Source organism: Rhinoraja longicauda, chromosome 9 (genome assembly GCF_053455715.1).
Source record: "Rhinoraja longicauda isolate Sanriku21f chromosome 9, sRhiLon1.1, whole genome shotgun sequence".
Taxonomy (NCBI): Eukaryota; Metazoa; Chordata; class Chondrichthyes; order Rajiformes; family Arhynchobatidae; genus Rhinoraja; species Rhinoraja longicauda.
The window spans coordinates 64,085,536-64,108,718 of record NC_135961.1 but is presented as its reverse complement, the minus strand read 5'-3'; the positions used below and the strand labels follow the sequence as shown (position 1 = coordinate 64,108,718).

At 42.9% G+C, this 23,183-nt stretch overlaps 2 protein-coding genes across 2 annotated transcripts; both read left to right on the top strand.

Annotated features, from left to right (window-relative positions):
• The first annotated feature begins 2,320 nt into the window (after positions 1–2,320).
• LOC144596816 (uncharacterized) lies at positions 2,321–4,366 on the top strand. The gene is made up of 2 exons (XM_078405647.1): positions 2,321–2,457; positions 3,937–4,366. Exon 2 carries the CDS (start codon positions 3,988–3,990, stop codon positions 4,135–4,137), a length of 150 nt encoding a protein of 49 aa, XP_078261773.1. The 5' UTR covers positions 2,321–2,457; positions 3,937–3,987; the 3' UTR covers positions 4,138–4,366.
• Positions 4,367–4,399: 33 nt separating this feature from the next.
• Positions 4,400–19,533, top strand: mkks (MKKS centrosomal shuttling protein). The gene is made up of 4 exons (XM_078405643.1): positions 4,400–5,390; positions 8,683–8,864; positions 14,355–14,465; positions 16,183–19,533. The coding sequence occupies exons 1-4, from the start codon at positions 4,406–4,408 to the stop codon at positions 16,621–16,623; spliced, it is 1,719 nt and encodes a 572-aa protein (XP_078261769.1). The 5' UTR covers positions 4,400–4,405; the 3' UTR covers positions 16,624–19,533.
• The last annotated feature ends 3,650 nt before the right edge of the window (positions 19,534–23,183 follow it).

Genomic DNA, 23,183 nt, shown 5'->3' with positions numbered 1-23,183 from the left:
AAGTACAAAGTGTGAAAATACACACCTCCAGATTCAGGGACAGTTTCTTCCCAGCTGTTATCAGACAACTAAACCATCACCAACTAGAGAGCAGTCCTGGCCTACTATCTACCTCATTGGAGACCCCTGGACTATGTATAATCGGACTTTACTGAACTTTATCGTGCAGTAAACATTATTCCCTTTATCCTGTATCTACACTGTGGACAGCTTGTTTCCCAAGGTATGCACATAGTCGCCACATAAAACTAAACTAATAGAAAATAGGTGCAGGAGTAGGCCATTCGGCCCTTTGAGCCAGCACCGCCATTCAATATGATCACGGCTGATCATCCAAAATCAGTACCCCGTTCTGGCATTTTCCCCATATCCCTTGATTCACTTAGCCCTAAGAGCTAAATCTAACTCTAATGAAGGCAAATACTCTATATGCCTTCTTAACCATCTTATCTACCTATACAGATGTATATCGTTCAGAAACATCTAGGCCAGTCTGAACTGTAGGTTATACTAGATAACTGAAATATCAAAATAGTCTAAATGTAATATTTCTGTGTACTGAATGGTAGATCTTTGTGAGAGGAATGTTCAAAGGTGTAAAAGGCAATTTCCTTTGGGAGGAGAACATTTCATTTTTTACGAAGGTAATTACAAGGAAGTGCAGTTCCTTTATACCAGAGATAGACACAAAGTGCTGAAATAACTCAGCAGGTCAGGCAGCATCTCTGGAGAAAATGAACAAGTGACGTCTGAAGAAGGCTCTTGACCTAAATCGTTACTTGTCCATTTTCTCCAGAGATGCTGACTGACCTGCTGAGTTACTCCAGCACTTTGTGCCTATCAATTTTTAAGATATTGTGTTATAGAGTTGTACAGCGTGGAAAGAGGTCCTGCAGTCCAACTTGCCCACACCGACCACCATGTCCCCATCGACACTAGTCCCACCTGCCTGAGTTTGGCCCATAACTCTGTAAACCCATCTTATTATTGTCCCTGTCTAAATGTTTCTTAAACATAGCGATAGTTCCTGTCACAATTATCTTCCTCGGTAGCTCATTCAATACACCCATCATCCTTTGTGTAAAAAAAAAGTTATCCTTCAGGTTCCTAATAAATCTTTCCCCTCCTCACCATAAACCTATGTTCTCTGGTTCTCAATGCCCTTACTCTGGGCAAGAGACTGTGCGTTTACCTGATCTATTCCTCTCATGATTTTGTATGTTGTCATATCATTCATCACTTAAAGATTTGGCGTCACAATAATGTTGTTTGCAAAAGATTTCACGCCATTGTGCAAAGTAATTATAAACACATTGTGCTTTTATAATAGTTCCATTTTAATAATTTTGCCTTGTCTAGTGCATCAAAATGCATTATATGGTAAACAAAATATGTTCATGAAGGCATTGAAGGACATGTTGATGGGGGGGGGCTCGTTTGTTTAGAGATACGGCGCGGAAACAGGCCCTTCGGCCCACTGAGTCCTCGCCATGCAGCGATCCCCACATTCTTACATTACCCCGCCCGCACTTGGAACAATTTACAATTATACCAAGCCATCTAACTTACAAACCTGTATGTCTTTGGAGTGTGGGAGGAAACCGGAGATCCCAAAGAAAACACATGCGGGTCATGGGGAGACCGTACAAACTCTGTACGGACAAGAACCCATAGTCAGGATCGAACCTGGGTCTCTGGCGACGTAAAGAGGCAACTTTACCACTGCGCCACCGTGCAAATGGGTACAAATATTTGCATGGAATAATTCAGGTAGCATGCTTGTTTCTACACAGTACATTTTATGTAGGTTTAAAATATTAAATAAATTGTGTTAAAGCACAAATTTTTGAGAAAATATAACAGCTATTTAAGTGAATCTGAAGAAGAGTCCCGACCCAAAACGTCACCTATCCATTTTCTCCAGAAATGCTGCCTGACCCGCTGAGTTACTCCAGCACTTTGCATCCATCTTTGGTACAAACCAATATCAATAGACAATACGTGCAGGAGTAGGCCATTCAGCCCTTTGAGCCAGCACCGCCATTCAATGTGATCATGGCTGATCATTCTCAATCATTACCCCGTTCCTGCCTTCTCCCCATACCCCCTGACTCCGCTATCCTTAAGAGCTCTATCTAGGTTCATTTTTCTGCATCTGCAGTTCATTTTTATTACTGCTATTTACACGAGGTGTTATTTATATTTTTATCCATTTTTTAAAAATTTCTAGGTGATTGTTTAAATTCAACATGAGTCTTAAAACTGTTTGGAAGAATTACAGATTTGTAATTGTTATGGGAACAACTCTTGCGTTGATTCATTGGGGGTGGTACAACATCAAGTCTAGTGAAACGTTCAAGACCAGAAACCAAGACTATGATGCCGAGCCTGGAATTGTGACGCACGTCATGCAGCAGGAGAACCAGCCTGATCGAAAGCAGTGACTGTCTTTGTGAGGTAACATGCTTCATTAGTTACACAAGATTTATATTTCAATGAATAATCAGTTGGCTAACATTACGACAGATGAAAATAATACAGAAGTATGAAAAATGATTTGGCAATAACTGAGTTTTATTTCCCAGCTGTTTTCTTTCTCAGATTAAGTGAAACTTTGGGTGTGTGCGTGTACACACATATATACACATGCACACACAGAGTGTACATGAGGCCATAGCCTCAGAATAAAAGGAAGTACCTTTAGAAAGGAGATGAGAAGGAATTTCTTTAGTCAGAGGGTGGTGAATCTGTGGAATTCATTGACACAGACGGCTGTGGAGACCAAGTCAAAGGATATTTTTACGGCAGAGATTGATAGATTCTTGATTAGTACGGGTGTCGGGGGTTATGCGGAGAGCGCAGCGAATGGGTTGAGAGGGAAAGACAGATCACGCATAATTGAATGGCAGAGCAGACTTGATGGGCCAAGTGGCCTTATTCTACTCCTAGAATTTATGAATTTGTGTTTTATACCTACATGAAATGTGTGTGAGTGTGTATGTCTGGGTATAAATAAATAAAAAGATATGTATGTATGTGTGTGTATACGCGTGTATATATATATATATATATATATATATTATAGCGATAGAGAGTCAGGAAAAGTACCTGTGATCATGTGGCCCATCATAATAGAAGAAAAACAGATGAAAAAAATTGGACATTCGCAACTTTCAACAAATTGTTAAAAAGGATTTTTGCGATCTGATCCAATTGAAAACCCATGGGCACAAATCTAGAATTTGTTAACGCATTTATTTTAATTATGCTGCTGATGTTAGCACAACTGCACATGTGAATTTTCAAAAGACATTAATAAAGTACTTTGTAATTTGGCTATAGAACAGATTATGGAATAAGAGGCAGAATGTAGTTGAGAAGATTGTAATTTTCTAGTTGGAGAATCATGCTGATGGGATCAGCATTATGAACCATTGCTTTTGTTATATCTAGATATTAGGACGGATGAGGATATATAATGCTGAAGTTTCTAGCTAATGCATATGTTGGCCACACATTCTGAATTGTGAGTGGTTTTTGATGGAGTATATAGAAAGGGTCTATATTCTTATCATGGAAAGCTGGGAGTTTAAGATATCATTTAAATATATAATATACAATATCATAGCTTTATATCAGAGCTCTAAAATAATTGACAGAAGAGCTAGAAGGAAAATAAAGAAATCCCACACACAGACCTGGAATGCTCAGCCTGAAAGGTTGGCATATTCAGAGTTCACAACAATCTACTTAAACCTCCACTTAAAGTGAAACATTTTTTAAAGGCAGGAAAGAAGTGTGACTAAATGGGAGACATTTTCAAAAGGCTGGTGTGGGAGTGTTGAACCAAATACTGAATGCTTGCATAATTCTGTTGTATAATTGAAAACTTTTCAACAAAGCAGATTATGACTCGCTGCATTTTCCAATTTACAGGCAGAGTTAAATCAGATTGCAGCTGCTACATTGCAAAGTCCCGATTGAGGAATGAAGAATAAAAGGTGGCTCCGACAAAACTGGCTTCTCGTGGCAGGACTGTCTTTATTTGGGATTCATTCAGTCACATATTTGATGCAGAAGTTTGTGAAAAAATCGACCCAATCCAGTTTAGAACTGAAGAAGAAGAATGATGAATAAATATTAAAGAAATGTCGTGCGGGATAAATCTTCTACAGTCTTGTCCAGATTTTGCTCCTCGAGTTCAGTTTACAATGAAATATACTTTGAGAAATTACTAGTAATTTTCATTTATTTTATTAAATGGCTGGCCTATGCAGCAGACTTACCAGCACTCTGCTTATGTCAGATTTGAAATGTTGTATGTAATCTTTAGTTTTCGCCAAGAAATAAAACAGCTGTTCTTTAACACAGGCTTCTGTCTTTAAACCTTTTGCCTGACTGAAAAATGTCCTACATTGCACCTAAAGTATCATCTACATGCAGTTCTGGACTCTTAAATAACAATGTGCTTTGTCAAGCCCTTTCTACTCTAAGAGGGATTGTGGAGTCCTGCTATGGCCCATTCGGTAGATTAAAACTTATTCATAATGCTGTTGGAGGCAACGTTCTAACCACATCACACTCTTCTGTCCTTTTGGGTAACCTTTCTGTGTCCCATCCTGTGTTAAAGCTGCTCGTAACTTCAATGTTGAATCACGTTTCTCGATTTACTGATTCTGGATTATTTGCAACCATTTTGTGCTGCAATTTAACAGAAAGTGCAAAGCAACTTGATGTACCAAGCAGTCACATTGTCAGGATCCAGAAAGATCTTATGGATATTTGCACCAACTATCTACGTTCTGAGGACTGTGGCTGCAGAATACAAATAGACTTTAATAACATAAAGACTTTGCTTTCGCTTGTTCGCACGGCGATAAATAAACCTACTTGTATGTTGACTATCAAAGAAGCAGACTACATCAGTTCCTTAGTTTTACAAGCATTTTTTCATATAATCCCATCAATAATTGGCGATACCGTGTCCTTGGGAAAGATGCTGATTACTCCCATTGAGGGACAAAGTGTTAGTGACTCCTGCATACTTACTGGAATCCTTATAGAAATATTTGCATCTCATTCGATGAGAGTTGATGCCACAAAGTTGACTATTGGTTGCATTAAGATTGCAGTATTCAGTGTCTCTCTGTCAGGAGATGTTGTGGACAGTGGGGATGGACACTGGGAGGTGACATCAGGTTTCTGCCCAGAAGATGAATCACTTGTACAGCTGCTGAAGACGGGAAAGCAGCTCGTTTGTGATCAAGTCCATCTCGTCGTCTGCCAGAAAGTAATTCATCCAGTTCTTAAACAGTATCTCCAGGAGCACCATGTAATAGTGGAAGATCGCCTTGGTCTTGCTGTAATGGAGCCCCTTATACAAATGGCAGGTTAGAATGCTATGCATGTTTGTCCTAGTGTTTCTAATGCTAATATGTAATGTTATGTTATGCACATATTCATTCTTTGAGAGTGAAAACGTACAAAATATATATGTGGGCCCATTGTTCATGTGTTTTAAGCTCTCAAGATGACAGAGCTCTGCAATGGTCATTAGAGTGATACAGCGTCCAACATGTCCACACCAGCCAACATATCCTAGCTACACGAGACCCACCTGGCTGCATTTGGTCCGTATCCCTCCAAACCTGTCCTATCCATGCACCTGTCTAACTGTTTCTTATACGTTGGGATTGTCCCAACCTCAACTACCTCCTCTGGCAACTTGTTCCATATACCCGCCACCCTTTGTGAAAAAGTTACCCCTCAGATTTCTATGAAATCTTTTTCCCCTCACCTTAAAGCTATGTCCTGTGGTCCTTGATTGTGGGGAAGAGACTCTGTTCACCTACCCGATCTATTCCTCTCATAATTTTATACACCTCTATAAGATCACCCCTCATCCTCCTGCGTCCCAAGGAATAGAGTCCCAGCCTACTCAACCTCCCCCTATAGCTTAGACCCTCCAGCCCTGGCAACATCCTTGTAAATCTTCTCTACACTTTACAGCTTGACAACATCTTTCCTATAACATGGTGGCCAGAACTGAACACAATATTCTAAATGTGGCCTCACCAACGTCTTGTATAACTGCAACATGACCTCCCAACTTCTATACTCAATACTCTGACTGATGAAGGGTAATGTGCCCAAAAGCCTTTTTGACCTCCTTATCTACCTGTGACCAGATCTTCAAGGTGTGTTTGAGGGATGGATGGGATGGGGAAAGGAGGAGAGCCTTAAATCCAATTTTTTTTTCTCCCTTGAGACTGAATCTACACTCAGCCATCAGAATAATTTCCAGAAGTTGAGTTTTCCTATCGAGGTAGCGACATTTAGATTCTGCTCTTTGTTAGTAAAATAGGTAAGCAGAATGCATTTGTGACTAGAACCTTTGAGAATGTTGAGCTTTTACTCCCCCATGCCCCATCCCTGGTGCTCACATATTTCTTCCACTATCCCACACCCTTTCTCCCCATCCCCCTTCCACCTATGTCCCGACCTTTGATTTCACATTTCTCTCCATATTGGATATACCCTTTTGTCTCTTTTTCAACTCTAGCCTTTGACCACCCTTCTACAAATCACCCCCCCCTATAAAGATCTACTTTGTTTAAATCGCAGAAACCAGCATCTGACGTTCCATTTATTATTACATCTGAAGATGGAATATAGTATAATAAAGTGTGGAGTCATGCATCTTGGTAGTAGGAATAAAGGCATAGACTATTTTCTAAATGGGGTGAGAATCCAGAGGTGCAAAAGGACTTGGGAGTGCTGGTGCAGGATTCCCAATAAGTTAATCTGCAAGTCGAATCGGTATAAAAGAAAGCCAACGCATTTATTTCAAGAGGGCTTGTATACAAAAACAGGGGTGTAATGCTGAGGCTCTATAAGGCGCTGGTAAGGCCGCATTTGGAATATTGTGAGCAATTTTGGGCACCCTATCTGAGGAAGGATGTGCTGGCTCTGGAAAGTGTCCAGAAGAGGTTTACAAGAATGATCCTAAGAATAAGTAGGTTAACCTACGATGAGCGTTTGTCAGCACTGGGCCTGTACGCGCTGGAGTTTAGAAGAATGGGGGGACCTGATGGAAACATACAGAATAGTGAAAGGCTTGGATAGAATGGATGTGGAGAGGATCTTTCCACTAGTGGGAGAGTCTAGGACTGGAGGTCATAGCCTCAGAATTAAAGGATGTTCTTTTAGGAAAGAGATGAGAAATTTCTTTAGTCAGTGGGTGGTGAATCTATGGAATTCTTTGCCACTGAAGGCTGTGGAAGCCAAGTCAGTGAACATTTTTAAGGCATAGATAGATATATTCTTGATTAGTACATGTGTCAGAGGTTATGGGGAGAAGGCAGGATAATGGGGTTAGGAGGGATAGATCAGCCATGATTGAATGGTGGTTAATGGGCCGAATGGCCTAATTTTACTCCTATTCCTTATGACCTTATGAGTTCAGTTTAGTTTATTGTCACATGTAGCGAGGTACAGTGAAAAGCTTTTTATTGCAAGCTAACCAGTCAGCGGAAATACTACATGATTACAATCGAGCCATCCACAGCGTACAGATACAAGATAAATGGATTAGAGGAGGAGAGGAGCATAGTTAAAGTAAGTAATGCTGCTGTTGGAGTAGAGGTTTAAAAGAGTGGAGTGAGTGTGTGGAGAAAAGGAGTAGGTGATGTTTCGGGTCGAGACCCTTCGTCAGACCGAGAGTCGAGGAGGAAGAAACTAAAAGTATGGGAAGGTACAGAACAAAGCAGAGCCTGCATCAATGACTTAACCCAAGCGAGTCAGCATGGCTACATCTTTGAATTGGAGGAAGTGGGAGGAGTCGAAGGAGCAGTTGTTGAACGTGAGGGCCTTTATGTAAATCGTTATTTATTCAAATGAAATATGACAACATCTGTACTCTTTTGAAATGCTAATCATCCACCACAAAGCCACTCTCTGGGATTTCCATGATTTGTAACCTATCCGTTAATCTAGGGTTAAATTTAGCCTAATTCAGTTTGAGTTGGTTATGAAATAGTGTTGATCATTTATAATCTTTAAGAAAAAAAATTCTGATTTATATCAAAATAGTTAAATCCAGAATTCCAGAATCTGGAATATCACTTTCTTTTATACAGCCAATAGACAATAGGTGCAGGAGTAGGCCATTTGGCCCTTCGAGCTAGCACCACCATTCAATGTGATCATGGCTGATCATTCTCAATCAGTACCCCGTTCCTGCCTTCTCCCCTATCCTTAAGAGCTCTATCTAGCTCTCTCTTGAATGCATTCAGAGAATTGGCCTCCCCTGCCTTCTGAGGCAGTGAATTCCACAGCTTTACAACTCCCTGACTGAAAAAGTTTTTCCTCAGCTCCGTTCTAAATGGCCTACCCCTTATTCTTAAACTGTGGCCCCTGGTTCTGGACTCCCCCAACATTGGGAACATGTTTCCTGCTTCTAACGTGTCCAACCCCTTAATAATCTTATACATTTCGAAGTTCATCATTAATCATGCTGGTTAACTGTCTGTGTTATGGTTGTTGATATTTTACTCCGTATTTGAATTTTTAAGTATTGTACCTTTTCTGATTTTTTTTTAATTATCTTTCTCAGATGTTTCATTTGTGGCCTATCCATTTGTAATGTTAAAATGTATAATTTCTGTCCTCTGAATTTATTAGGTGCACGCCTCATTGCTTCATACTATCATCCCATTTCCCCCAACTGCTATGGCAGCATTAAGAATCTGTTACTTGTGAAGTGTGGTTCTCGACAATTCCTGCATCTCCTTCCAATTGAAAACAAGCCTATATGTACCTTGTTACTATGCAATCGAAGTGAAGCTGGAATGAATGAGCTAAAGGTAGGATCCCTCTTCTGTTTTATCAGTCCCAAATATGTTATAATTTTGACAGCAAGAGCAGTCTTAGCGTCATACAACGAGGATACAGGCCCTTCAACCTAACTTGCCCATGCCAACCAAGATGCCCCATATCTACCCGTCCCACCTGCCCACATTTGGCCCTTATCCATCTAAATCTTTTCTATTCATGTACCTGTCCAAAGTCTTTGAAATGTTGTTATAGTACCTGCCTCAACTATCTCCTCTGGTAGCTCATTCCATATACCCATCATGCTCTGTGAAAAAGTTGCCCCTCAAGTTCCTATTAAATTTTGCCCCTTTCACGTTAAACCTATGTCCTCTGGTTCTCGGTTCTGTTACTCTGGGTAATGGCCTGGGTATGCATTCTGGGTATGCATTCACCCTATCTATTCCCTTCATGACCTTATACACGTCTATGAGATCACCCCTTAGCCTTCTGCCCTTTGAGGAATGAAGATCTAGCCTGCCCAGCCTCTCCCTATAGCTCAGGCCCTCAATTCCTGGCAAAATCTTCGTAAATCTTCTCTGCACTCTTTCCGTCTGAACAACGTCCTTCTTATACCAGGGTGACCAAAACTGGACACAATACTCCAAATACTCATTAAAGTCTTGTAGAATTGTAATATCACATCCCAACTTCTGTACTCAATACCCTGAGTAATGAAGGCCAATGTACCGAAAGCCTTCTTGACCATCCTATCTACCTGTGACAACACTTCCGAGGAAAAACCAAGCAAACTCTCTACAAAACTTTGAATCAAAAAGTGAATCAGCATCTCAAGTTGTTTGAAACTAAACTAAGAAAAGTTTTATTTTCCTGCTGCTCTACCAGCTGAGCCACTGTGCCGCCCAATCATTCTTTCATGCACAAATTTTGTAAATGCTCACTTTTATTAGGCCTCTTTATCAGACTCCAAAAGGGCCAAGTAAGTTTGCTGAAGAACTGAATATGAAGGCTGGAAAGAAATTATAATTGATAATTGCTCATTGATACCCTCGTTTCGGCACCGAGACCCGGGTTCAATCCTGACCTCGGGTGCTTTCTGTGTGGAGTTGGCACGTTCTCAATGTGACCACGTGCGTTTCCTTCGGTTTCTCCGGTTTTCTCCCACATCCCAAAAGACGTGCTGGTTTACAGGTTAAACGGCCTCTGTAACTTGTTCCTAGAGTGTGGAGACTAGATGCGATAGTAGGATAGCATCGAACTAGTGTAATCGGGCATTCGATGATCGGTGTAGAGAGTAGATGCGATAGTAGGATAGCATAGAACTAGTGTAAACGGCCGATCGGTGTAGAGTTGGTGTGCCGAAGGGTCTGCTTCTGTGCTGTATTTTTAATTCAATAGAAATCTCAGACTACTTATGAACATGTATTATTTGCGCTGGGACAATGCCACAGGCCAGTGATTATATCTGTACTTTTCACAGACTACAAACGAGCTGGATTAAAGGATTAAAAGCGAATTTTAAAATTTGCAGATGATGTAAAAAATGTAGGAAACAGAATACTTAGCTGAGTTGGATGTTTAATTGGATTTAGAGGCACTCCTCATACAGACTAACAAAAGCAATGTTTATTATCCTAAAGAGTTAAATACAGCAGAAAAGGAACAATTGGTTTATTGGTGATTGATACGGCGAATGGGAGGTGAAGCTGCGTTGTTTAAAAAAAAGGAGGGTAAAAATTTCGGGTCTGTTTAGTTCTGTGTATTACGCTGACATCACCTTGCTTAGAATATTATATCCAATGTCAGTCAACAGTTCTCCAAAAGGCCACTCAACCATAAGCAAGAAGCAGAAAGCCACAGGCTGTATGGAATGGGCTTCCGGTGGAAGTGGTGGAGGCTGGCTCGATTTTATTATTTAAGAGTAAATTGGATAGGTATATGGATAGGAGGGGATTAGAGGGTTATGGTCTGAGTGCAGGTAGATGAGACTAGGTCAGGGAGAATGGTCGGCGTGGACTGGTAGGGCCGGACAGGCCTGTTTCCATGCTGTAGTTGTTATATGGTTATATGGTTATATTTTAGATTATTGAATAGTGATGACACATAAAGAGAACAAAATTATCCTCTTCACAAAATAAATAATAGACTTTTTTTTTAAGCACACACTAAACTGATGAAGTGGAAGCTAACATTTAGACGGTTGCAGAATAAGAGTGGAGGAAGGAACTGCAGAAATTGGTTTAAACCGAAAATGGACACAAAAAGCTGGAGTAACTCAGGTGACGTTTCGGGTTGAGAAGAAGGGTTTTGACCCGAAACGTAACCTATTCCTTTACTCCAGACATGCTGCTGACTCGCTGAGTTGCTCCAGCATTTTGTGTCTATCTGCAGAACAAGAGTGTTGCTTTCATACTATGAAACTGTTAGAGAACCAGCGTTTGGAAAGGACTTTAGTTTTTGTGTGGGACAGCATACTTTGAACATGATGTCGCCTGAATACTACCAGATGGGAGCTTGTTCAAAAGAAACTTTATGAAGTTATATAGTGGGTGGCAGCACAAAGATATAATATCGTACAAAATAATTTTTAATAGACAATAGGTGCAGGAGGAGGCCATTCGGCCCTTCCAGCCAGCACCGCCATTCAATGCGATCATGGCTGATCACTCTCAATCAGTACCCCGTTCCTGCCTTCTCCCCATACCCCCTCACTCCGCTATCCTTAAGAGCTCTATCCAGCTCTCTCTTGAAAGCATCCAACGAACTGGCCTCCACTGCCTTCTGAGGCAGAGAATTCCACACCTTCACCACTCTCTGACTGAAAAAGTTCTTCCTCATCTCCGTTCTAAATGGCCTACCCCTTATTCTTAAACTGTGGCCCCTTGTTCTGGACTCCCCCAACATTGGGAACATGTTTCCTGCCTCTAATGTGTCCAATCCCCTAATTATCTTATATGTTTCAATAAGATCTCCCCTCATCCTTCTAAATTCCAGTATATACAAGCCCAATCGCTCCAGCCTTTCAACATACGACAGTCCCGCCATTCCGGGAATTAACCTAGTGAACCTACGCTGCACGCCCTCCATAGCAAGAATATCCTTCCTCAAATTTGGAGACCAAAACTGCACACAGTACTCCAGGTGCGGTCTCACCAGGGCCCGGTACAACTGTAGAAGGACCTCTTTGCTCCTATACTCAACTCCTCTTGTTATGAAGGCCAACATTCCATTGGCTTTCTTCACTGCCTGCTGTACCTGCATGCTTCCTTTCATTGTCTGATGCACTAGGACACCCAGATCTCGTTGAACTCCCCCTCCTCCTAACTTGACACCATTCAGATAATAATCTGCCTTTCTATTCTTACTTCCAAAGTGAATAACCTCACACTTATCTACATTAAACTGCATCTGCCATGTATCCGCCCACTCACACAACCTGTCCAAGTCACCCTGCAGCCTTATTGCATCTTCCTCACAATTCACACTACCCCCCAGCTTAGTATCATCTGCAAATTTGCTAATGGTACTTTTAATCCCTTCGTCTAAGTCATTAATGTATATCGTAAATAGCTGGGGTCCCAGCACCGAACCTTGCGGTACCCCGCTGGTCACTGCCTGCCATTCCGAAAGGGACCCATTTATCCCCACTCTTTGCTTTCTGTCTGTCAACCAATTTTCTATCCATGTCAGTACCCTACCCCCAATACCATGTGCCCTATTTTTGCCCACTAATCTCCTATGTGGGACCTTGTCGAAGGCTTTCTGAAAGTCGAGGTACACCACATCCACTGACTCTCCCCTGTCAATTTTCCTAGTTACATCCTCAAAAAATTCCAGTAGATTTGTCAAGCATGATTTCCCCTTCGTAAATCCATGCTGACTCGGATTGATCCCGTTACTGCTATCCAAATGCTCAGCAATTTCGTCTTTTATAATTGACTCCAGCATCTTCCCCACCACTGATGTCAGACTAACTGGTCTATAGTTACCCGTTTTCTCTCTCCCTCCTTTCTTAAAAAGTGGGATAACATTTGCTATCCTCCAATCCACAGGAACTGATCCTGAATCTATAGAACATTGAAAAATGATCTCCAATGCTTCCACTATTTCTAGAGCCACCTCCTTAAGTACCCTGGGATGCAGACCATCAGGCCCTGGGGATTTATCAGCCTTCAGTCCCATCAGTCTACCCAAAACCATTTCCTGCCTAATGTGGATTTCCTTCAGTTCCTCCATCACCCTAGGTTCTCCGGCCCCTAGAACATTTGGGAGATTGTGTGTATCTTCCTCAGTGAAGACAGATCCAAAGTAACGGTTTAACTCGTCTGCCATTTCTTTGTTCCCCATAATAAATTCCCCTGCTTCTGTCTTCAAGGGACCCACATTTGCCTTGACTATTTTTTTCCTCTTCACGTACCTAAAAAAACTTTTGCTATCCTCCTTTATATTATTGGCTAGTTTACCCTCGTACCTCATCTTTTCTCTCCGTATTGCCTTTTTAGTTAACTTTTGTTGCTCTTTAAAAGAGTCCCAATCCTCTGTCTTCCCACTCTTCTTTGCTATGTTATACTTCCTCTCCTTAATTTTTATGCTGTCCCTGACTTCCCTCGTCAGCCACAGGTGTCTCTTACTCCCCTTAGAGTCTTTCCACCTCTTTGGAATAAATTGATCCTGCAACCTCTGCATTATTCCCAGGAATACCTGCCATTGCTGTTCTACCGTCTTCCCTGCTAGGGCCTCCTTCCAGTCAATTTTGGCCAGCTCCTGCCTCATGCCTCTGTAATCCCCTTTGCTATACTGTAATACCGACACTTCCGATTTTCCCTTCTGCCTTTCCATTTGCAGAGTAAAACTTATCCTGTTGTGATCACTGCCTCCTAATGGCTCTTTTACCTCTAGTCCCCTTATCAGATCAGGATCATTACACAACACTAAATCCAGAATTGCCTTCCCCTGGTAGGCTCCAGTACAAGCTGTTCTAAGAATCCATCTCGAAGGCACTCTACAAACTCTCTTTCCTGGGGTCCATTTCCAACCTGATTTTCCCAGTCAACCTGCATGTTTAAATCTCCCATAACCACCGTAGCATTACATTTTTGACACGCCAATTTTATCTCCTGATTCAACTTGCACCCTATGTCGAGGCTACTGTTTGGGGGCCTAATATCGTACAAAATAATTTTTAAACAACATATACTGATATAAATCTTCACTTGTCTGGCTCATTTGTTCTGTTGTAGTGAGGGATAAGTAGTATGTTTCCAAATATACAGGACAAGATGTTGGAAATCCAAAGTGCCAAATGTCAACTTGCTCCCGGTGGTTGAGAACGTACAAACTCCGTACAGACAGCACCCGTAGTCGGGATCGAACCCGGGTACAAGCGCTGTAAGGCAGCAACTCTACTGCCGCTCCACTCTGACGCCCTTAATGTTAATATAAAAAGCAGTCATTGCAATGGGCAGTCATTGCATGATTTTCCGTATTACATTTACATTTGCTTATCCACTTTGTTGTTGTAGGTTGTTTGTCAATCAGCAGAATGTGTCTTGCGCCTTGCACTCAAAGAACCATATGCTTTACTTGGAGGAGGTTGCACTGAGTGTCATCTTGCGACATACCTTGGGTATAAGGTACGTGCTTATTCTTTGTAACCTATTAAAGGTGACTTTTTTTTTCAATTAACCCTGTTCCATAGAACAATCATTATTGAAAACCTTCCTTTAATTGTTTAATCCGTCCATGATGACCATCAATCACCCATACACTAGTTTTATCCTACACACACTGGGGACATTTACAGAAGCCAATTAACCTACAAACCAGTAAGTCTTTTGGAGTGTGAGAGGAAAACCGGAGCACCCGGAGAAAACCCACACGGTCACAGGGAGAACGTACAAACTCCGCACAGACAGCGCCCATAGTCAGTATCGAACCTGGGTCTCTAGCGCTGTAAGACAGTTGTTGTACCACTGTGCCACCCTATATATGATAGAGCGAGAGAGAGAGGTAAATATCCTCTTTCAAAGTATAATAAAAGTATTGAATAGTAATATAACAAAAGTAATGACTAGATCAGAAGATTTGTGAAGGTTATGCATTCTTGTGGCAAGATTTCCTCTACCATAAATGTTCAAATTTGCATTTAGATTGAAATCTGCCAATGTAATCTTGTCAGATTATCATCCTGTTTGTCAATGGTGAGACAGCAACATCTCACCCTTTGGAGCTCCTAACTCCTACAAGAGAGCCCGATACTCCAAGGATTATCCGCTGTGTTTAACAACTAAAATACTGCAGATACTCGCTGGAAATCTAGGTAGAGAAAGCAAAGTCCTGGGAGTGCTCAGCAGATCAGGCAGGATCTGTGGAGAGAGATCTATGAACAGAGTTAACACTTCAGGTTTATGAGTGAGAGAAAGTGAGTGAGAGAGTGAGAAAGAGAGGGGCAGAGGGAGAGATGGAGAGAGTATGATTGGAGAGGGGAGGGACTGCTACAGGGAGAGGGAGTCAGTTGAACATAGAGAGTGAGATTGACAGATACGGAAAGAGTAAGATGGGAAGGGAGGTGAAGAGATGGTGGGAGGCGAGAATTGAAGGGAGAAAGACGTACAGAGTAGGGAAGGAAGAACAGGAGGGAAAGAGTGTGGATGAGGCAGAGAGAAGGATAGAGGGAGTCAAAGATTAAATGGGAAAGTGAGAGAGAGCGGCAAAGAAATGGAGTGATGCAATGGTAGAGGGCAAGATAGGGGATGGTTCTTGTTCTTGGTTCTTGGTCCTCCAAAATATTCCAAATGGAATTTAAACTGGTGGTGGCGGAGTATGGACTTAAGCAAGAAGGGCTTCTTGGAGAAGAGCTGCCTTAAATTTAGTTGCGTCTGGTTGAATAACTATAGTAGGGTGAAGACTGTTCCATGCTTTCATTGTGCGAGGGAATGAAGCAATGAAGAATAAAGTGATTAGGAGGGAAGAAGAGGGAGGAATTAATAGTGAGGGGAGACACAGAGAGAGTGGGGCACAGGAGAGTACACAGGCTGAGTATAGATGTTGGGAGGTCATGTTGCAGTTGTATAAGACGTTGATGAGTCCGCATTTAGAGTATTGTGTTCAGTTCTGGGCACCGCGTTATAGGAAGGATGCTGTCCAACAGGGATGTGCAACAAGAGATACATAGAGTAATTTGGAAGGGGGAGAAAGAGAGGGAGGGTAACTCAGAAAAAGAGATAGACAAGGGAGAGGAGAAATCGTTAATGGATTGTGATTTTGGCAAATGTTGATGAATGTTGTACGTTATTGCATATGGGGCTTGATGAACTGTAGAATATTTTGTAAGCTGAACTTTCTTCACAGGTGCACTGTGTGACTGACGATAAACTAGCCGAGATGTGCTGCACCCGAGCACAGTATAAAATAGTTGCTGATGATTTCTGTCGCTCGCTGGAGCGAACTGCGTCTTCACTGGAGCATGACGGTGGGGAGAACTTCATTGATGCCAAGTACGGACATCGTTGGTCTGTCCTGCCCAATATGCCTCTGAATAGCCACTGGTCTGAGGTATTTTCAAGATGTGTTTGTGGATCATACACTGCACAACAAAACCTGGACTGGACCGTTCTAGGAACTAAGAGGACAATCGTAAACCTGGAAATGCCTCCTGAGAAACCTAGTGATTACTCCCCTGGTCAATTAATACTGGACTCCTATACTGTGAAACTTAACGCTTTACAAGTAGCGGTGGAAACAGCTAATTTGATAGTTGAGTTACAATATGTTATTCAGGATCAGAATTAAGTTTCATGCCCTGACTATAATTCAAGCCTCACTCTGACAATGGAGGAGGCCCAAAACAGAAAGGTCAGACTGGGAGTGGGAGGGGGATTTGAAGTGCTACTGGGAGATCAGGTTGGTTAAGGCAGACTGAGTGAAGGTGTTGAGCGAAATAATCGCCGAGCCTTTTTTAAAATCTCGCCGATGTAGAGAAGTTGACATCTGGATTACATCACCCATTCCTTCTCTCCTGAGATTGTGCCTGACCCGCTGAGTTACTCCAGCATTTTGTGTCTACCTTCGAATTGAACCAGCATCTGCAGTTATTTTCCTACCCAATGCAGAAGGTACACATGTCGGCTTTTTGCATAAAGATGACTTCATGTAGTTTAAGGTGGTTAGAGAGAGCATCGAATGCAAGATTTGTGGAATGCAGTGGTTTGATAATTGTTCCAGTGGCAACGAGGGTGAGATAAGAGAAGGGCTAGGTGTTACCCAGGTAAAATAAACAGAAAATGGTGTTTGGAAATGGAGTTTGTAGCTAATCTATTTAATGTAAGGGAGTGTCTGAAAACATTACTGAAATCAGAGGCTAAGGTGCAAAGATATTTTGCCATGCCAATGGTTTTGTTACTGATTTTTACCAGTGTTCAGTTGGCAAACCTTGTCAGTTTTGTACGAAGTTCATTCGTCTCAGAATACCGGGAAACATAGAGATCAACGGTATTTTTGGAAGCAACATACCAGTGATCACTGATTCAAATTCATTGGAATACTTATATGGGATGTACTCCGATAATTTTGCACTTGCTTTTGGAAATTTTTGATTTCACTGCTAATCAGTGGTTTGTTTTTGTTTAATGTTTAATTGAAGTTTACATAAAGTTTCCAAGCTTAAATGTTTTTTGATTGTTTGATTGTCTGTTAGCAAGCCACTCTATGCACTCAAACATGTAAAATCACTTGGGGTCAAAACTTGGTGATGGAAATCTCATTATAATCACAATTGGGTGGCATGGTGGTGCAGTGGTAGAGTTGCTGCCTTACAGCACCAGAGACCTGGGTTCCATCTACAGGTGCTGTCTGCATGGAGTTTTTGTACATTCTCCCCATGACCTGCGTGGGGTTTCTCCGGGTGCTCCGGTTTCCTCCCACACTCCAAAGATGTACTGACTTTGTAGGCTAACTGGCTTAGTAGATTGTAAAATGTCCCCAGTGTGTAGGACAGAGTTAGTGTACAGGGATCGCTGGTCGGCATGCACTCAGTGGCCTGAAGGGCCTGTTTCCGTGCTATACCTCAAAAATAGCAGTGAATTAATTTCCTTAGTTTTATTCTGATCGAGTGAATGTTTGAGCAGTTGGTAATCTTTGTCTTTTGTGCTTTTGCTGGAAGTGTGTTCACACATTTTCATATAAATTCCTGAGATAATAGTGGACTACCATCCATAATAACATTCATCCTCTACCTCTTCCCTCGACTCTGACAGTTTTTTCAGGTGAGGCAGAGATTCACTTGCACCTCCTCCAACCTCATCTACTGTATCCGCTGTTCCAGATGTGGACTCCTATATATCGGCGAGATCAAGCGTAGGCTCGGTGATCGTTTTGCTGAATACCTCCGTTCAGTTCACCTCAACCAACCTGATCCCCTAGTCGCTAAACACTTTAACTCCCCCTCCCGTTCCCACACTGATCTTTCTGTCCTGGACTTCCTCCATTGTCGGAGTGAGGCCCAGGCGCAAATTGGAGGAACAGCACCTCATTTTTCACTTGGGCAGTTTACACCCCAATGGTATGAATATTGACCAAGTAATCCTTGCTTTCCCTCTCCATCCCTCCGCCTTTCCAGTTCCCTGACCAGTCTGAATGTCCCCAATATCATTTTATCTCTGTTTGCTTTGTTGTCACCTTCTCCTAGATAACAATGATCTATTCTAGATTTTCCTCGAAACTTATCTCTTTTGATGTCTCGTTTTCACACTGAGAATCTATGCTATTAGCTGATATAGTTAATTAGAGATATTGATATTTTGTAGTAGATAGTTGTGATGGTATCTTTTGTTGTTGTTTTAGCTAATATAAAATGAATGCTTATTTTCAGTAGAAAGCAGTAAGATGGATGCTTGTGGCAGAAATGTTATCATTGGGAATGGAATGTGTTTGTCCCTCTAGGAGTGATATGGACCAAACGTAAGCAGGTGGGACTAGTGTAGATGCGACATGTTGGCCGGTGTGGGCAGGTTGGGCCAAAGGGCCTGTTTCCACGCTGTGTGACTCTTTGGTGGCTGGTGTGTGGAAAAACCCTGTATCAGCTCTTTTGTTTCTTTAAATGTGTTCCAACATGCATTATGCTTCATAAGTGACTGCCTCTATAAAAATGCCTAATCCTATTGGATTTGTTTCTGTCTACTGCATAACAACCACACTTTAAAAAAAAAAAGTTTTGTTTTCTGTAACACAGAGGGCCACGTTCCAAAACAAATCTGAATGATTTCTATGGGCCAAGTTTAAACAAAGTTCAGAAAAAGTGTGGGAGCTTTGTCTGAGGGTGAGTAATTGGTGGCTGAGTTTATAAAAAAAAATCATACATGATTATCTAGAAGGTTCACTACTTGGCGGAGCATACAAATTAGACCCGGGGCCGATCCTGACTGCGGGTGCTGTCTGTGGCTTGCGTGGGTTTTCTCCGGGAGCTCTGGTTTCCTCCCACGCTCCAAAGACAATCGGGTTTGTAGGTGGTTAATTGGCTTCGGTAAAATTTTTAATTGTCCCTAGAGTGTGTAGGATAGTGTAGTGTGTGGGGATCGCTGGTCGGCGCGGACACGGTGGGCCAAAGGGGCTGTTTCCGTGCTGTATCTCTAAAACCCAAAACTAAAACATGGGTAAAACAGGTTTAGAGAGATATGGGCCGAACGCAGGCAGGTGGGACTAATGTAGCTGGGATATGTGGGTCGGTGTGGGCAAGTTGGGCCGAAGGGCCTGTATGACTATGACTCTGTTTATGAATAACATTTAGACTGAAAATAATTCCTATTAGGAAGTCCCCTGGTGTATAGTTTAAGGTATCACACAAATCTTCAGGTGTGCGCTATCCCTGTAAAAAGTTGGCACCTGTGAAATGAGGGTACTTTTGATATGGACTAACTGGTCAAAAACTCCGTTAAAATGCTTTGTCAGACATAACCTGAACTTCATGAATGACTAGCTGATGAAACAGTTCGAAGGTATTTATTCACAAAATGCTGGAGTAACTCAGCAGGTCAGGCAGCATCTCTGGAGAGAAGGAATGGGTGACGTTTCGGGTCGAGACCCTTCTTCAGACTGATGTCAAGGAGGGCGGGACAAAGGAAGGATATAGGTGGAGACAGGAAGATAGAGGGAGAACTGGGAAGGGGAGGGGAAGAGAGGGACAGAGGAACTATCTAAAGTTGGAGAAGTCAATGTTCATACCACTGGGCTGCAAGCTGCCCAAGCGAAATATGAGGTGCTGTTCCTCCAATTTCACTATGGCACTGGAGGAGACCCATGACAGAAAGGTCAGACTGGGAGTGGGAGTTGAAGTGCTCAGCCACCGGGAGATCAGGTTGGTTAAAGCGGACTGAGCGAAGGTGTTGAGCGAAACGATCGCCAAGCCTGCGTTTGGTTTCGCCGATGTAAAGAAGTTGACATCTAGAGCAGCGGATACAATAGATGAAGTTGGAGGAGGTGCAGGTGAACCTCTGTCTCACCTGGAAAGACTGTTTGGGTCCTTGGATGGAGTTGAGGGGGGAAGTAAAGGGACAGGTGTTGCATCTCGTGCGGTTGCAGGTGAAAGTGCCCGGGGTTGGGGTGGTTTGGGTAGGAAGGGACGAGTGGACCAGGGAGTTACGGAGGGAACGGTCTCTGCGGAACGCAGAAAGGGGAGTGGATGGGAAGATGTGGCCAGTGGTGGGGTCCCGTTGTAGGTGACGGAAATGTTGGCGGATGATTTGTTGGATACGCTGGCTGGTGGGGTGGAAGGTGAGAACGAGGGCGATCCTTGGGCACAAGGACAGTATTTTAGTGAATAAACATCTTCGATTTGTACCAGCATCTGTAGTTATTTTCCTACAGCTGATGAAACAGTGATTACTTCAGTAAAGGGGCATGCTGAGACCTGTATGTATCCACAAACACTGACTTAACAGACCATTAACTTCAAAACGCTTGGTATTTTAACCTACCTAAAGGTCTTCCTGTCATCAAGACACTGTGTTTGTTTTCAAAATGAGTATGTTCGGAACTCTGTGTAAGTGTGTGAGCATCCATAAACATTGGACTGGCTGCCTGAGTGACCCAGGAAGTTTTATGAGATTTTAAACAACTTCAGAAGCAACAAAGCTGTCATGGCTGTTTTGAAATGAGCATCCGGCGAGTTGTCAGAATGGTATTTGAACCTGGGTTGAAATGCTTAAGAGCTTCCAGCTCCCACAATGGCTCGGAGAGCTTAGCACGTTGAGGCACTGAGCCATAGGGATTGGCAGGATCCCGGTCTGATCCTCAATCTCTGCGGAATTAGCAGGTTTCAGCTTGGGGTCAGTGCATTGTCACTGTTGACATCAGCACTTCCGAGTGTTTACTGGGCCGCTCGCTTTCATTAACCCTGCTTCTGCACAGTTGTTGGGTGGAGATTCAACGAGGCACATAATATCAGTGAGATGGCCTCTGTAATCACTCTGTAATCATGGTAATAGCTACCAGGTTGAATCAGAATGTGTTACAATAAGTTTATGTTGATAGGAGCAGAATTAGGCCATTCGGCCCATCAGGTCTACTCCACCATTCAATCACGGCTGATCCATCTCTCCCTCCTGACCTCATTCTCCTGTCTTCTCCCCATAACCCCTGACACCCGTACTAATCAAGAATGTATCTATCTCTGCAGTAAAAATATCCAGCGACTTGGCCTCCACAGCCTTCTGTGGCAAAGAATTCTACAGATTCACCACCCTCTGACTAAAGCAATTCCTTCTCATCTCCTTCCTAAAGGGCTGTCCTTTAATTCTGAGGCTGTGACCTCTGGTCCTAGACTCTCCCACTAGTGGAAACATCCTCTCCACATCCACTCTATCTATGAAATTAACTGCTTGCTGGTAATCTTGTTGGTTCAAATGTTGTAAAATAAATTCAGTGGCTTGCTGAGAATGATCAGCTTCCAATTCCAGCATCTGCCTATCCTTTGGATAGCGGAGTCAGGGGGTATGGGAAGAAGGCAGGAACGGGGTACTGATTGAGCATTTGGAGCATTCTGTGCAGTTTGGGTTGCCCCATTGCAGAAAGGGTGTGTAGGAAGGAACTGCAGATGCTGGTTTACACCAAAGATGGACACAAGTGCTGGTGTAACGCAGCGGGACAGGCAGCATCTCTGGAGAGAAGGAATAGGTGACCTTTCCAGTCGACACCCTTCTTAGCAGACTGAGAATCATGGGAGAGGGAGAGTAGAGATATGGAGGGATAAGGTGTGAAAAGGACAGAACAATGCAGACAATGCTCAAGGGAATGTGGAATGGTTCATTGTAATGTGAACCATTGTGGAGCAGGATGTGGAGGATTTGGAGAGGGTGCCGAAGAACGGTGTCTGGATTGGAAGATATTAGCTATCAGGAGGGGTTGGACCAACTTGGATGCTTTCTCTGGCGCTTCGGAGGCTGAGGGGAGACCCGATAGAAGTATTTAAAATTATGTTAGGGGAGACAGTCAGAACCATTTCCCCAGTGTGGAGATGTTCAACACGAGCTGGCATAGTAATATGAGAGGGGATTGTCACCTTGTCGTGGTGGAGAGGCTTGTGTGGTCCTGAGATCCTGAGAGCGATGCCGTCTGGAGCCACGCTCCTAGTAGGGTCACCCATGGCGGTAAGGTCGAGGGGGAGGTCCCTGACAAAGAGCAATCCAACCAAGACCTCAACGGTGGAACAGGCGGAGGGAGGGTGACGGCTGACTTCAGTGGAGCGTCACAACGGCTGGGAAGGCGGATGGATGAAGGCTGCAGCAGAAAAGGGTCCCCGGTCGTCTTGGACTCCACGCCACTGGATCCTGACCCAGATCTGTCAAGGGCCGTGTGGTGGCTGTCTGTGCACCAGTCTCCCCCACGTTAAACAAAGTCACGCACAGGCATCCTAAAGAGGACAGCCATACTCGCTTCGAGTGACCGCCGTGATGATGAGAGGGGGAAAGTTTAATGGAGATGTGCAGGACAATATTTTTGCACTGAGGTTGCTGTGAGCCTGGAACGCATTGCCAGGGGTGGTGGTGAAGGCAGATGCGATAGTGGTGTTTAAGAGGCTTTTATATAGGCATATGGAAGTGCAGTGAATAGAGGGATATGGATCAAGTTCAGGCTGATGAGACCAGTGTAACTTGGCCTCATGTTCGGCACAAACATTATTGGGCCGAAGGGCCTGTTCCTGTGCTGGACTGTTCTATGTTCTATATTGCATAAGATCATAAGGTCATAAGTGATAGGAGAAGAATTAGGCCATTCAGCCCATCATATGTTGAAAGACTTGAGCGACTAGGCTTGTATACATTGGAATTTAGAAGGATGAGAGGGGATCTTATCGAAAC

Bases quoted from the DNA above. Each gene is read 5' to 3' on its own strand.
- LOC144596816 (XM_078405647.1), top strand. From the start codon at position 3,988: ATGAAGAATAAAAGGTGGCTCCGACAAAACTGGCTTCTCGTGGCAGGA.
- mkks (XM_078405643.1), top strand. From the start codon at position 4,406: ATGTCCTACATTGCACCTAAAGTATCATCTACATGCAGTTCTGGACTC. The intron at 5,391-8,682 runs GTTAGAATGCTA...TGAATTTATTAG, and splicing joins GCCCCTTATACAAATGGCAG to GTGCACGCCTCATTGCTTCA. The intron at 8,865-14,354 runs GTAGGATCCCTC...TTGTTGTTGTAG, and splicing joins CTGGAATGAATGAGCTAAAG to GTTGTTTGTCAATCAGCAGA.